The sequence below is a fragment of the Coregonus clupeaformis genome, unplaced genomic scaffold (genome assembly GCF_020615455.1).
Source record: "Coregonus clupeaformis isolate EN_2021a unplaced genomic scaffold, ASM2061545v1 scaf0016, whole genome shotgun sequence".
Lineage (NCBI taxonomy): Eukaryota > Metazoa > Chordata > Actinopteri > Salmoniformes > Salmonidae > Coregonus > Coregonus clupeaformis.
The window spans coordinates 1,320,915-1,336,914 of record NW_025533471.1 but is presented as its reverse complement, the minus strand read 5'-3'; the positions used below and the strand labels follow the sequence as shown (position 1 = coordinate 1,336,914).

General features: G+C 44.5%; 1 protein-coding gene across 4 annotated transcripts in view; it reads left to right on the top strand.

The window, feature by feature from the left end:
- Positions 1-6,163, top strand: part of LOC121573943 (roundabout homolog 2-like) — a 138,488-nt gene extending 132,325 nt beyond the window's left edge. For all 4 annotated transcript variants that reach the window (XM_045212472.1, XM_045212470.1, XM_045212471.1 and 1 more), the window contains one exon: positions 5,387-6,163. In XM_045212472.1, the coding sequence (XP_045068407.1) occupies positions 5,387-5,393 (7 nt within the window). In that variant the 3' untranslated portion in view covers positions 5,394-6,163. The remainder of the gene's footprint in view (positions 1-5,386) is intronic.
- The last annotated feature ends 9,837 nt before the right edge of the window (positions 6,164-16,000 follow it).

The window sequence follows — 16,000 nt, the reverse complement described above, 5'->3', positions numbered from 1 at the left end:
CAGGCCGGGCAGGGCTGGCGACGCACACCGTAGGCTTTGTGCGTGGAGCAGGAACAGGCCGGGCAGGGCTGGCGACGCACACCGTAGGCTTTGTGCGTGGAGCAGGAACAGGCCGGGCAGGGCTGGCGACGCACACCGTAGGCTTTGTGCGTGGAGCAGGAACAGGCCGGGCAGGGCTGGCGACGCACACCGTAGGCTTTGTGCGTGGAGCAGGAACAGGCCGGGCAGGGCTGGCGACGCACACCGTAGGCTTTGTGCGTGGAGCAGGAACAGGCCGGGCTGGGCTGGCGACGCACACCGTAGGCTTTGTGCGTGGAGCAGGAACAGGCCGGGCTGGGCTGACGACGCACACCGTAGGCTTTGTGCGTGGAGCAGGAACAGGCCGGGCTGGGCTGGCGACGCACACCGTAGGCTTTGTGCGTGGAGCAGGAACAGGCCGGGCAGGGCTGGCGACGCACACCGTGGGCTTGGTGCGTGGAGTAGGAACAGGCCGGTCCGTACTGGGAACACACACCACTGGCCTTAACCGGGGATCAGGAACGGGCCGGACCGGACTGGTAACACACCTCAGTCTCTCACGCCGTGCCTCAACTACTTCCCTCCCTCTACTCGCCAATGGCTCCCGTATTCCGGTAGCCTTCTCTCCACGTCTCCCTGTGGCAGCCTCCTGCTGCCCAGCCGCCCAAGCCATGTGCCCCCCCCAAAAAACTTTTTGGGGTTGCCTCTCGTCCCTCCGACGATGGCCCTGCTGACGCCGTTGCTCCTCTCTCAGTCGCCTCTCCACTGTTTTACTCCATGGCCGGCGATCCATCCCATCCAGGATTTCCTCCCAAGTCCAAGACCCTTTTCCATCCAAAATCTCCTCCCATGTCCAGACCCTTGGCTCCTGGACACGCTGCTTGGTCCTGGTACGGTGGGTTTTTCTGTCACGATCGTCTACGAAATGAGTGGACCAAGGCGCAGCGTGCGAGACGAACATGACTTTAATAGGTAAAGTACACGAAACAAAACAAAACACGATCGTAAAGTCCACAGTGACAATGACTGTACAGGAACAAAAACCCACAACCACAAGGTGAAAACACACAGTTTAAATATGGCTCCCAATCAGAGATAACGAGCCGACAGCTGACACTCGTTACCTCCGATTGGGAGTCATTTGACCAAACAAGGAAACACAACCAAATAGACAACCCAACCAAACAGAACACAACGAAACGAACACACCCTGGCTCAACATACAAAGTCCCGGAGCCAGAGCGTGACACAGACATTGCAATGGATGTAGAAATGTGAAGCATCCACTTGGCGTTTCCACTCACTACCAAATATGATAGTGAGAGGAAGCCCACTGGCGGGCAGTGGGAGAAGATGGAATAAGATGGATTTTGGCCAACATTCTGCAGACTTTCACATCGATGAAACATTTGATCTCAATACAGTTTTCTGTTCCCAAAACTAGAATCTGCTATGAACAGAGTGGACTAAGTTTTGTAGACTTTACCCTTTGCAAAAGTTTTAAAAAATGGCGTTGTTTAGAAGGAGTGCAAAGGCAAATTGAGTTATTGCACATGCGCACTTCACAGAGTAGGCGTTCCCTAACGGAAATATGCAGATCCATGCTAGAACACGCCAATAGGATCTCGCTAGCTCATGCTTGACTCTGCCCCACTCCTTGCTTGTTCTGCCCACTTTGGCTCATTTGTTCCCATTGGAAACAGGCTGTGGTCCATCTTGGTTTATTTATACAAATCTTTGTTTATATTGTCTATGGTTCAGTGCTAATGTCATACAATGAGGGAAAAAAGTATTTGATCCCCTGCTGATTTTGTACGTTTGCCCACTGACAAAGAAATGATCAGTCTATAGTTTTAATGGTATGTTTATTTGAACAGCGAGAGACAGAATAACATCAAAGAAATCCAGAAACGCATGTCAAAAATGTTATAAATTGATTTGCATTTTAATGAGGGAAATAAGTATTTGACCCCCTCTCAATCAGAAAGATTTCTGGCTCCCAAGTGTCTTTTATACAGGTAACGAGCTGAGATTAGGAGCACACTCTTAAAGGGAGTGCTCCTAATCTCAGCTTGTTACCTGTATAAAAGACACCTGTCCACAGAAGCAATCAATCAATCAGATTACAAACACTCCACCATGGCCAAGACCAAAGAGCTCTCCAAGGATGTCAGGGACAAGATTGTAGACCTACACAAGGCTGGAATGGGCTACAAGACCATCGCCAAGCAGATTGGTGAGAAGGTGACAACAGTTGGTGCGATTATTCGCAAATGGAAGAAACACAAAATAACTGTCAATCTCCATCGGCCTGGGGCTCCATGCAAGATCTCACCTCGTGGAGTTGCAATGATCATGAGAATGGTGAGGAATCAGCCCAGAACTTTACGGGAGGATCTTGTCAATGATCTCAAGGCAGCTGGGACCATAGTCACCAAGAAAACAATTGGTAACACACTACGCCGTGAAGGACAGAAATCCTGCAGCGCCCGCAAGGTCCCCCTGCTCAAGAAAGCACATATACAGGGCCATCTGAAGTTTGCCAATGAACATTTGAATGAATCAGAGGAGAACTGGGTGAAAGTGTTGTGGTCAGATGAGACCAAAATCGAGCTCTTTGGCATCAACTCAACTCGCCGTGTTTGGAGGAGGAGGAATGCTGCCTATGACCCCAAGAACACCATCCCCACCGTCAAACATGGAGGTGGAAACATTATGCTTTAGGGGTGTTTTCTGCTAAGGGGACAGGACAACTTCACCGCATCAAAGGGACGATGGACGGCGCCATGTACCGTCAAATCTTGGGTGAGAACCTCCTTCCCTCAGCCAGGGCATTGAAAATGTGTCGTGGATGGGTATTTGGATGGATATGTAAGTCGCTCTGGATAAGAGCGTCTGCTAAATGACTAAAATGTAAATGTAAAATGTATTCCCTGCAACGCCAGGGTTGTGGGTTCGATTCCCACGGGGGGCCAGTATGAAAAAATAATAATGTATGCACTCACTAACTGTAAGTCGCTCTGGATAAGAGCGTCTGCTAAATGACTAAAAATGTAAAAATGTAAATGTAAATATTCCAGCATGACAATGACCCAAAACACACGGCCAAGGCAACAAAGGAGTGGCTCAAGAAGAAGCACATTAAGGTCCTGGAGTGGCCTAGCCAGTCTCCAGACCTTAATCTCATAGAAAATCTGTGGAGGGAGCTGAAGGTTTGAGTTGCCAAACGTCAGGCTCGAAACCTTAATGACTTGGAGAAGATCTGCAAAGAGGAGTGGGACAAAATCCCTCCTGAGATGTGTGCAAACCTGGTGGCCAACTACAAGAAACGTCTGACCTCTGTGATTGCCAACAAGGGTTTTGCCACCAAGTACTAAGTCATGTTTTGCAGAGGGGTCAAATACTTATTTCCCTCATTAAAATGCAAATCAATTTATAACATTTTTGACATGCATTTTTCTGGATTTTTTTGTTGTTATTCTGTCTCTCACTGTTCAAATACCATTAAAATTATAGACTGATCATGTCTTTGTCAGTGGGCAAACGTACAAAATCAGCAGGGGATCAAATACTTTTTTCCCTCACTGTACATGTCTAAATAATCATTCACTAGCATTGAAATGCTGACTTGAGGGATAACTGAGCAAAATGACAAGCCCTGTCAAGAGTATAGATATTATTTTGATATATGTCTACTATTGCTTACAAATACTATATTTCTCTCTATAATACACACACGCTCACAAATTATTGATCTTGCCATAAAAAATAGGCACGCACACACGCACACACACACACACAAAACACAAAATCTCCTGCACAGTGTGGGATAATATCAAACCCAGCCCCCCACCCCACTCTCCCTCTGTTGTGCACTACTGAGTGTACACTTCTCTGTGTGATCGCTGCTTTAAGTGTACTCTCCGCAGGCTCCCTAGTCAGGGGGTAGAAGGCCTTTTAAGTGGGTACAAGCTGTGTAGTATGCCCCCTGGGCTAAAAAAGACTAGAAAAGAAACAACCACAACAACATTTTGACATATTTTCTAAATTACTTTAATAGTTAACCTACTGTACAACCACTTACTGGTACATTGCATTTACACTGAGCGCCCATGGTGATTCCCAGTGGTAACTTGCACTGTGTTTCTAGCTTTCATCTGCCATTGTTGCGACCATTGTACCTCGACCTAAACAGACAATTTGTAATATTGTAGTATTAAGTGTCTTAATGTTGCCAGATATAAAGCATCTACCAACATTTTACTCATTTAGCAGATGCGCTTATCCAGAGCGACTTACATGAGCAATTAGGGTTAAGTGCCTTGCTTAAGGGCACATCGACAGATTTTTCACCTAGTCGGCTCGGGGATTAGAACCAGCGACCTTTTGGTTACTGGCACAACCCTTACCCACTAAGCCAACCTATCACCACGTCTACCTTTGTCATTCATTCAGCTAGGCTATGCTCAGTAGAGCTTTAGCCAATTAGTACTTGATGACCTCATTTATTAGGTGCAGAATTGGCTCTGTCAGTCCAGATACTGTCCTACAGATCTGATGGTTCTCAGGCAATAGGTGGCCCAATGTTAGGTCGTTCACCTTTGACCTGCATCAGAGATCTAACATGGGGAAAGCCTCACAGAACTCCCCCCCCCCCCCGTGGACTACCCAGGAACTCACTCTGATGCCCCCCTCACCTCCACTGCCCTTTGTGCTCCACCAGGAACATTAAAGCTAGGGTCTTACAAAAGATGGGCTGTGTGTTTCACTGCGGAGACAGTTTCGGGTTACCCCTATCCTGTCACGGTGCTGAGCGCTATCTTTCCACTTTGACAGAGTGGGTGAATGGGGGGCCTGGTTTGGATGGGGGGTAGGGGCAAGGGTCTTTACCCCCCAGTGGGGGATGTGTTTTGTGTGACTCCCTCAGATCTTGACTTCCTTGTTTAATGGCCAATCCCCCATGTGATTACTGAGTCAAGTAGTCTATGAAGGACGAACAAGAGCTGCTCCCATAGGGCTGTTGACCAGCGTTTTGGGTTACAGTGAGATAGAGCTGAATAGGTTTTTTTTCCCTGGTTTAGAAACATTATATGGTTATTAGTCCAAATTTGGGTTTTCTTCCAACATTTTATAATTTAGGAGCCACCTCTGATTTAGTTGTATAGCTGGTTTTGGTTTCCGTTTTGAAAATGAATTGACAAATCAAATAAATGTTGTTATATATCTAGCGATGTAGGCTAACTTTGTGATTTTTGAGCTCCTACCTGTTATGTGCAGATAATAATTTTGAGAAAAAAAACAAGCCTTGGCTTTCTGCTTTTTGTTCCTTTTTTCACATGTTTTCTGACACGTTTTCTGTCTTTTTCAGGAAATGAGATAAGTGGATACAGGAACCCTCTCACGGAAAAACAAAACACCTTCCTTTGATGCCTCCCATTTTCTTTTTTTCCATCGCAGCAAAAAGCTAGAAAATAAAGAATAAGATCACATTCTAAGGAACAATGGAAGAAGAACAACATTTTTTTATTATTATTATGATTATTTATGACCCTTGGGCTCATCCCGCATTCATTTGTAAATAGACATCTCTGTACTCTTTTTACGTGGTCTCTGGATACAGGGAAAGAAAAATTATATTGTATTTATAAGGAAAAACACAAATGTAAAAAATGTCCATTATTATAAAAAGTTAATGTCTTGAATGTGCCAACCTTTTTTTTGTAGAAATGCATACCGTTCGAAAAGCATAAAGGCTATTGCACTTGTTGTGGCGGAGAAACAACTAAAAATATGAAGCACAAAGTGTGTTGTTGTCAGGCAGCCGGCCGGACAGATAACACTGCAGGGGTCCTCGTCCTCTCAGGACGCCTCTGCCTGTCTTCTCTGTCGTCTTTGGATCCCTATCGCCTGTGGTCCGATAAGAATGTCGTTATTTTCTACCTTCTTTTTTTTTACAGAGAAAGCTTGTTGTGAACTGACGGACAGACGACGTTGTGAAAAGATTGCAACCGTCACTTTTGAAGGAGTGTTGCTGCAACTGTGCGATGACTTGTGTATTCTGTTAAAAAAAAACGAAATTACCTGTTCTGTCGACTAACTTTTTGGTAGTCTTGTTGTTTTGTAAAAATACAATAAAATACATTTGTTGAACAATAAATACACTTTTTTACTTTACAGGGCGACTACACTGATTTGGCATCGTTTTGAAGATTGCACATTAAGAAATGCTAGCGGCCATGACTGAAGCCAAATGAGACTTGTCTTTGGGGGTGTGGTTTGACGTGGGTGTGCTATGTCAGAGAGGAAGAGGCGAAGCGAGAGGGATAACTGCGCCCAAAATCTGTCTTCTCCAGCAGATTGGTTAACAAAACAATTAACGGCTTATTTACTACGTGTGGCTTATTTGACTGAATGGAAGTTTCGTAATGCTTAGCTTGTTACGAGTACTGATATATGTAGGACACGTGACATCCCAGCAACTTTGAGAAAATACACTTTGTATCGGAGTTGTACGTGTTGTTCACACCCAAATCTGTCATTAATTTAGATGTTTTTGCTGAGGTCTTAGTCGTGCAATTTTATATCTTGCTAAGGTCTTTGGTGCAGTATTTCTCAAGTAAAAAAAATTGCATGAAAAACTAGTCAGTGCACTTCATACAGTATATCCAGTCGGGAAAGTCTGGCTCCACGCTCAGGACTGATTTCTTAGAACAATAACATGTCTACATCTGCTGTCAAACTATCGTACATACTGTAAAGCACAAGCTACACACTGTTCATCAGTGCCCAAAATCAATTTCTAGTTAGCTAACTCTGTGTTTGTCAATGAAGCTAGCAAGTGGTAGCTAGCAGGCACATTGAGCAGCCGGTCCACAATCAGCTTATCAGGTCATTGGAGAGTGGCGACTTGTGTGCTTCGGTGCCATTTAGTTTTTTACAACTTTCTCACTATCTAGAGCCAGAGTGTGTGTCTGTCTGGCAGTGTTTCATAGGGAATCATGTTACAAAGTTGCTGCGTAATCGGCAGGTCTATCTCACTGTCTGGAGGTTCTGCCTGCTATGATTGGATAGAGCGCAATCAGCACAGCTGCTTCTCTAGTGTTAGTGGGCACTGCGCAAGTGGGCATGATTGTTATCCCAACCCTCCAGTAAATTGTGACGAACTCACAAAATAGAGACTGACTTTATGAGCAAAATTATCCTATTTACACTTTGTAGTCAATTTTGACACTAGAATTTATGTTTCTGACTTATATTGATGCCACATAGGCCGTTTAAAACCATACAAGTTGGTTCCAAGGGGCAGTTGACCTTAAAAGTGTTTCATAAGAATGTATACTAATACATGTTTACAGTGTACAACTATAATAAAACCAAATCCAAATTTATAGGAAGATTTGGCACCAAGATCCAAAGATTTCTCCTACTGCAGAAAGCTGGATCTACACAACAGATTATGTAGAATTTACACTCAACTTTAGGTAACTTTGAAAACATCTGACAAACTTTTGGTTTGGGGGAGAACTGTTAGGTGGAGTGAAAGTGTAAAAGCTTAGATGAAGTCATGTTTTCATTATTTTCCTCCTGAAGCCTCTGACTATTCACAGTACATTCCACCTGGTTGGCTCTGCACGGAGAAGCATGAAATTGCCAATGTGAGGGGCCTTTGCCTAGAGTTCAGAGAGTGGGAAAAAAAACACACTCTCCTCTGCCCACCTGAGACATCATACACAACCCGAGGTGCCTTATGTGCGCGCGCGCACACACACACACACACACACACACACACACACACACACACACACACACACACACACACACACACACACACACACACACACACACACACACACACGCCATAAAGTGTCCTGCTAGTGCTACTGTCATTGTGCCCCAGCAGTGAACTTAAAAAAGACATGATGGGTTTTCTTTGTACTGTACTGTAGCCTACTGTTGTGCACTTGAACAACAAGGCATGTTGCAGAGTTGACAGTGTTTTGGGTCTAGCTGGATCAAGGAGAAATTCAAAAGGGAGTGGGGATGGAACTACGTCCTGTGGAGCTCCAATGCATTCCTGTGTAGTTAATCAGGATGCACTACTATGTAAGTCTGGTCACAAATAAAATATTATACACGTGCCTCCGAATTAACACATTCAGACCAACTCATATACCTAATATAGCTGAGCTCGACAGAGACAACACAAAACAATGATGTACGACTGATATAAAAGTACTTCTACCTTAGCGTAGCGATGTTCATGTACACCTAAACACCACATCCACAAATAAAAAATCAAATCACATTTTATTTTTCACATACACGTGTGTAGCAGATGGTATTGCAGGTGTAGCGAAATGCTTGTGCTTCTAGCTCCAACAGTGCAGTAATATCTTAGAAGTAATACCTAACAATTTCACAACATATACCCAATACACACAAATCTAAGTAAGGAATGGAATTAAGAATATATACATATATGGATCAGCAATTACAGAGTGGCATGGATTAAGATACAGTAGAATATTATAGAATACAGTATATACATATGAGATGAGTAAGATATGAGATGAGCAAGATATTTAAACATTATTAAAGTGCCTAGTGTTCCATTTCTTAAAGTGGCCAGTGATTTCTATAGGCAGCAACAGCCTCTAATGTGCTAGTGATGGCTATTTAACAGTCTGATGGCCTTGAGATAGAAGCTGTTTTTCAGTCACTCAGTCCCAGCTTTGATGCACCTGTACTGACCTCGCCTTCTGGATGATAGTGGGGTGAACAGGCAGTGGCTCGGGTGGTTGATGTCCTTGATGATCTTTTTTGCCTTCCTGTGACATCGGGCACTGTAGGTGTCCTGGAGGGCAGTTAGTTTGCCCACGGTAATGCATTCGGCAGACCGCACCACTCTCTGGAGAGCCCTGCGATTGCGGGCGGTGCAGTTGCCGTACCAGGCGGTGATACAGCCCGACAGGATGCTCACAATTGTGCATCTGTAAAGGTTTGTGAGGGTTTTAGGTTCCAAGCCACATTTCTTTAGCCTCTTGATGTTGAAGAGTCTCTGTTGCTCCTTCTTCACCACACTGTCTGCGTTGATGGACCATTTCAGTTTGTCAGTGATGTGTACGCCAAGGAACTTGAAGCGTTCCACCTTCTCCACTGCGGTCCCGTCAATGTGGATAGGAGGGTGCACCCTCTGCTGTTTCCTGAAGTCCACGATCATCTCCTTTGTTTTGTTGACGTTGAGTGAGAGGTTATTTTCCTGGCACCACACTCCCAGAGCCCTCACCACCTCCCTGTAGGCTGTCTCGTCATTGTTGGTAATCAAGCCTAATGCTGTTGTGTCGTCTGCAAACTTGATGATTGAGTTGGAGGCGTGCTTGGCCACGCAGTTATGGGTGAACAGGGAGTGTAGGAGGGGGCTGAGCACACACCCTTGTGGGGCCCCTGTTTTGAGGATCAGCAAAGTGGAGGTGTTGTTTCCTACCTTCACCACCTTGTGGCGGCCCGTGAGGAAGTCCTGGACCCAGTTGCACAGGGCGGGGTTCAGACCCAGGGCCTCAAGCTTAATGATGAGTTTGGAGAGTACTATGGTGTTGAGTGCTGAGCTATAGTCAATTAACAGCATTCTTACATAGGTATTCCTCTTGTCCAGATGGGATAGGGCAGTGTGCAGTGTGATGGCGATTGCATCGTCTGTGGATCTATTGGGGCGGTAAGCAAATTGAAGTGGGTTTAGGGTGACAGGTAAGGTAGAGGTGATATGATCCTTGACTAGTCTCTCAAAGCACTTCATGATGACAGAGGTGAGTGCTGCGGGGCGATAATCATTTAGTTCAGTTACCTTTGCTTTCTTGGGTACAGGAACAATGGTGGCCATCTTGAAGCATGTGTGGACAGCAGACTGGGATAGGGAGAGATTGAATATGCTCTTGAGGGGGTTAACATGCTTAAATGTCTTACGTCGGCCACGGAGAAGGAGAGCCCACAGTTCTTGGTAGTGGGCCGCGTCGGTGGCACTGTGTTATCCTCAAAGCAGGCGAAGAAGGTGTTTAGCTTGTCTGGAAGCAAGATGTTGGTGTCGGAGACGTGGCTGGTTTTCCTTTTGTAGTCTGTGATTGTCTGTAGACCCTGCCACATATGTCTCGTGTCTGAGCCGTTGAAATGCGACTCCACTTTGTCTCTATACTGACATTTTGCCTGTCGTGTGAATAGCTACACTGTTTGTATTCTGCCATATTCCCAGTCACCTTGCCATGGTTAAATGCGGTGGTTCGCGCTTTCAGTTTTGTGCAAATGCTGCCATCCATCCACGGTTTCTGGTTAGGGTAGGTTTTAATAGTAACAGTGGGCACAACATCTCCTATACACTTCCTGATAAACTCAGTCACCGTTTCAGTGTATTCGTCTAAAGCTACCCGGAACATATTCCAGTCCACGTGTTCAAAACAATCTTGAAGCGTGGATTCCGATTGGTCAGACCAGTGTTGAATAGTCCTTAACACAGGTACTTCCTGTTTGGGTTTCTGCCTATAGAAAGGGAGGAGCAAAATGTAGTCTTGGTCAGATTTACCGAAAGGAGGGCGGGGGAGGGCCTTATAAGCATCCCGGAAGTTCGAATAGCAACGGTCGAGAATTTTAGCAGCCAGAGTACAGGATATGCTGACATACTAGCTCACAGGCCCTCTCAACACCATCAAACCTCACCCCACTTACCTCCCACCCTCATGGGCATCCTGGAAGACCCCTTACCCCCTTCTTTGACCTAGATAGTTTGTGTGTATGTATTGATATGCAGGCTATGTGTGCCTTTAAAAATTGTTTATGTAGTTCTGTCCTTGAGCTGTTCTTGTCTATTAATGTTCTGTATTGTGTCATGTTTCATGTTTTGTGTGGACCCCAGGAAGAGTAGTTGTTGCTTTTGCAACAGTTAATGGGGATCCTAATACAATACCAAAAATACCAAACTCCCATATCCCCCCCCCCCCCCTCGCTCCCTTTCTCCCCTCTTGCCATAAATCATCCTGCTCATTCATTAGGCCAGTGCCAGGCTAGAAACGCCCACTAAAGAAAGAGAGGTAATAGTCTGAGAAAGAGAGGGAGATGGAGGGATCAGGAGGAGGATGGGGAGTTGTGGATGGGGTGAAGTGGGTCATTGAAATCCCTGTCCTGTCCAAAATGTCACATTCCAATTTCCATGTTAATGGCACAGCCGAGAAGAGATGGATGCTTTTGTCTTTTGGGAAGACGTTTTATATGCAAAAGGGGTCGCAAACAAAGCCGTATGCAGTCAAGAGGATATGCGAGCAGAGTTAAAGGTCAACATTGGGAACAAAAAAACGGTCCAACTGCCTCTTTCTCAATTTTCAAACAGGGTGTGCCTTTGGTTGTTTGTTGATGTGAATTCTGGTCATGTGCGCCGCGACCAATGAAGCTAGTTCATTAGCTAAGCTAGCCACTTTAGCTAGCCAGTAACTCCTCCAGTATGTGATGACGTAATTTCACAGGATTTGATTTTGGACGGAAGCTGTAGCGATCGGTAAGAAATGGCACTTCTGTAGCCAAATATCTTATTCATCAATTTTTTTAGTTTTTAAGCATTAAATGACCTGGTATGATGGTGCGTTGCTGATTTCTAATGTTTAAATGTTATTTTTGTGTTTTTGCCCAAAGTCAACCTTTAATATAGATAGGTAGGTTTGACTGTCTTTGAAAACTGTGAGACTGTGGAGCAAGGTGTTAAGTCATAACATAGCATATGAAAACTGGACGTATGTATGAATGTAAACGAGAAGAGATGAGAATAGTAGAAGAGAAGAGAAAAGGAGAAGAGAATAGAAGAGAAAGGGAGAAGAAAAGAGAAAATGAGAACAGAACAGAACAGAAGAGAAAAGGAGGAAGATGGAGGGTCCCTTCCGTCTAATCTGGTCCAGACCAGATCTGGGTCACAGAGGGCCAAAAGAAGGCAGGCTCCCATGGGGGTCTGACCAATCCACTATAGGCTCTGATCACACAATGCACAGGAAACACCACCAACCAAAGCCAAACACACCCAATATGACACCAGCACGCAGCACTGAGAGTATGTGTGAGTGTGAGTAAGAGAGAGAGAGAGAGAGAGTATGTGAGTGAGATATATAGAGAGAGAGCATGTGAGTGAGATATATAGAGAGAGAGCATGTGAGTGAGAGAGAGACAGAGCATGTGAGTCAGTGGTAGTCAGTGCCATTTAAAGATGGGAGGATGATTTTTTTTCATGAGCATGGCCTTACTTCTATTACAGCATTTTGGATGACTGTCATTCATATTCCATTCACCCAGTTCAATGTAACAGTGATAGGTTTAGGCTACTATATGATACTCAAATGTTCCCTATACCCATCATGAGATTGCTACAACCTAGCCTATGAAAGTTTACAACTTAGGTGCACACAGGTCGAGAGACAAATTTGAGGTGACAGACAGGCAGTGACATTCAATACCGCCTTGCACACTCTTGCTTGCATCTAGCTGATAAAGGGTGTAATCATTAGTCCAACAGTTGCAAACAAGAGTTTCTATTGGACAAATTCAGATATGTTTATCCCCGTTTTGTTCCGTTTGCTTCTGTTTAAGAAATATTTTTCAACAGAATCGGCGGAATGAATACACCCCTGATCACGTGTCAACACAGTTCACTCTCATAACAGCCACATTGTATTCATTCTCTTCCCGTATGTGACCAGGCGAAAAAACCTTTCCAAGCCAAACCACTACTCACAGCCTACATCTTTGTCACCATATTAGCTAAAGTAACGTCATAGTCAGCATAGTTCTATTAGCTAACGCATTAGTAAACCCCCATGCAGAAAAGTTAGTCAGTAAGCGGTTACACTGGCGGGCCCCGGTGACAATACATTAGTAATACCAAAAGCTTACCTTGACTTGGAAGAGTTCCAGTGTTGTGTTGGAAAGTCATAACCAGCTAGCTAACAAAGCATCCCTCTGTTTGAGCAGGGTGTTTCAGTAGGCTAAACTAGCTAGCTGCATTTGACAGTAAGTGAAACTGAAAGTGAAAATAAATGACAAAATCTCTCTCTCTCTATTTCTCTCTTGCTTCTCCTTCATTTTGGAAGAAATGTATTTGTTGAAAACTGTTGAACTATTGTCTTTCTCTCTCTTTGAGTCAGCTACTCAGCTACTCACCACATTTTATAAACTGCAGAGCTAGCTAGCTGTAATTTATGCTTTCAGTAGTACTAGATTAATTATCTTATCCTTTGATTGGGTGGACAACATGTCAGTTCATGCTGCAAGAGCTCTGATAGGCTGGAGGACGTCCTCCAGAAGTTGTCATAATTACTGTGTAAGTCTATGGAAGGGGGTGAGAACCATGAGCCTCCTAGGTTTTGTATTGAAGTCAATGTACCCAGAGGAGTACGGAAGCTAGCTGTCCTCCGGCTACACCATGGTGTTACCCTACAGAGTGCTGTTGAGGCTACTTCTTTGCAAATAGTTTGTTTTTATCAGTTATTTGGTGACGTGATTTTATTTAGTATAGTTTTATCTAAAATTGATAACGTTTTTTAATGTTTTACAATTTACATTTTTATGAAATTCACTGAGGAGGATGGTCCTCCCTTCCTCCTCTGAGGAGCCTCCAGTGATGTGAGTGAGAGACGAGAAAGAGAGAGAGAGAAAGAGATAGATAGAGAGAGAGAGAGAGAGAGAGAGAGAGAGAGAGAGAGAGAGAGAGAGAGAGAGAGAGAGAGAGAGTGACTGAGCACGTTTGAGTGAAAAGACAAAAGCAATCGACTGTAGAGGAAAGTCAAAGAGTGAAGACGGGGGAGGTGCATCTGCGACAGCCGAAAGTCAGACACTAATGTGGTTTCCCAACAGCAAGGTCAGCTCAACATGGCAGTTGCCATTGTTTATAAAAGTTTTTCTTTAGAATGTCGAAATAAACTGCTTCAACCCCTATATCACAAGCACAAACTGAAATCATATGTATGTATATACAGGTAACTGCCAAAATAATGGAAACACTTGAGTGAATGAGGGATACAACGTATTTTGAAAGCAGGTGCTTCCACACAGGTGTGGTTCCTGAGTTAAATAAGCATTTAACATCCCATCATGCTTATGGCCCTGCTACACTACACCCATCGGGCGTCCAGCATTGCCATCAGCCATCAGCCATTGAGGGAAAGCTTCCTTTGAAATCAATGAAAGCTGCTATACTTTCCGTGTTGCTCTCGCGTTGCGTCACGTCCAATGGCTAGCACAAGAATTGCCAACAGTGCTTAATTTGAGCCGGATCCGGCACCTCTCAGATTTGACTTTGTTCATTGGATCCGGTCCTTTTTGCTGCATGATTTATTAATTGTTTCACTGTTCACACTGTAAACATTCTAATAAAAGCGATCAGAGTTAAATCAAGTTGCCTCGTCATTTCTCCCGCCCCCCAGAAAGACCATTATGTAAAAGCGTGGTGATCCTTCTGTGTAATCATCCTATCCTGCCACACTAATTCCAGACCTGCTCTCTTATTTGTACATAGAGGTCATGGGGAGGGCCGGTGGGGTAAGTAACTGATCTTGACACAGGTCTTGGTAGCGGTTGTCAGCAAGTGAAGAGGTCCCTACGTAATCACGTCACGTAGCCTAGGCTAGTCTTCTCCCTACTGAATTTGAAACGTGGGACAGCCAAATAAATATGGATAAGAAAAATCAATTGAGTTTGATTACATTTTTCAAGTCCAGAAATCCAGAGAAAGATGGTGAATCGAACTCAGAACGAGCCAGAGAACTGTCAGTGCCAGAGGAGAGGAGTGAAGGGCAAACTGTTCCTGATGGCAATGCCTTAGCTAGCAGCACTGCTAATCCCGCCAGTTCAGCATCACCACTGGCACCTCCACTAGCTAGTAGGCCTACTAGCGAGTCAGACGGGGAGCTGGGGGGGGTGACAGTGCATCCACTGACGAAGTGCTCAGAGCAGGTGCAATTTGCAGTTCAAGAACAAGCAAACGTATAACCAAGGGCTTGTCATGCAGAATTCAAAGCTGGGCTGTACAACTTGCAAAAGGGTAGGGAGCTTGGGTCTAGAAATGACTGGAGGGATTAAACTAGCTAGCAAAAGAGTGGGTGGAATGTACAGTAACATCCTCTGCCTCTGACATAAAAACAACAACAAAGAGCCCTCTGAAAAAAGGCTTTTGAACATGCTCGAACCAAGGCGCATTTGGTGGCAGCAAGCATTGTAGACAAGGCTAAAGAGGACGCCAAGGTTATAGTTAACACTCAAAATGAAAAAATAGACTTTACAGGCAATCTTGCGAACAGCCTTAGAAGGAGGCTAATCGTTAAATGGACTTGACATTGGGAGAGTAATTGTGGGTGGTTTTGAAAACTAAGGTAGGAAGATTGTTTTCCTTTACAAACTTGTTCTGTACGGTGAAGTTAATCTGAATATGTGCCTCATATTATCACATAGGCGGCCTATAAAAAAGTATTTGATCCCCTGCTGATTTTGTACATTTGCCCACTGACAAAGACATGATCAGTCTATAATTTTAATGGTAGGTTTATTTGAACAGTGAGAGACAACAAAATATAGAAAAATACATGTCAAAAATGTTATAAATTGATTTGCATTTTAATGAGGGAAATAAGTATTTGACCCCTCTGCAAAACATGACTTAGTACTCGGTGGCAAAACCCTTGTTGGCAATCACAGAGGTGAGACGTTTCTTGTAGTTGGCCACCAAGTTTGCACACATCTCAGGAGGGATTTTGTCCCACTCCTTTTTGCAGATCTTCTCCAAGTCATTTAGGTTTCGAGGCTGACGTTTGGCAACTCGAACCTTCAGCTCCCGCCACAGATTTTCTATGGGATTAAGGTCTGGAGACTGGCTAGGCCACACCAGGACCTTAATGTGCTTCTTCTTGAGCCACTCCTTTGTTGCCTTCGCCGTGTGTTTTGGGTCATTGTCATGCTGGAATACCCA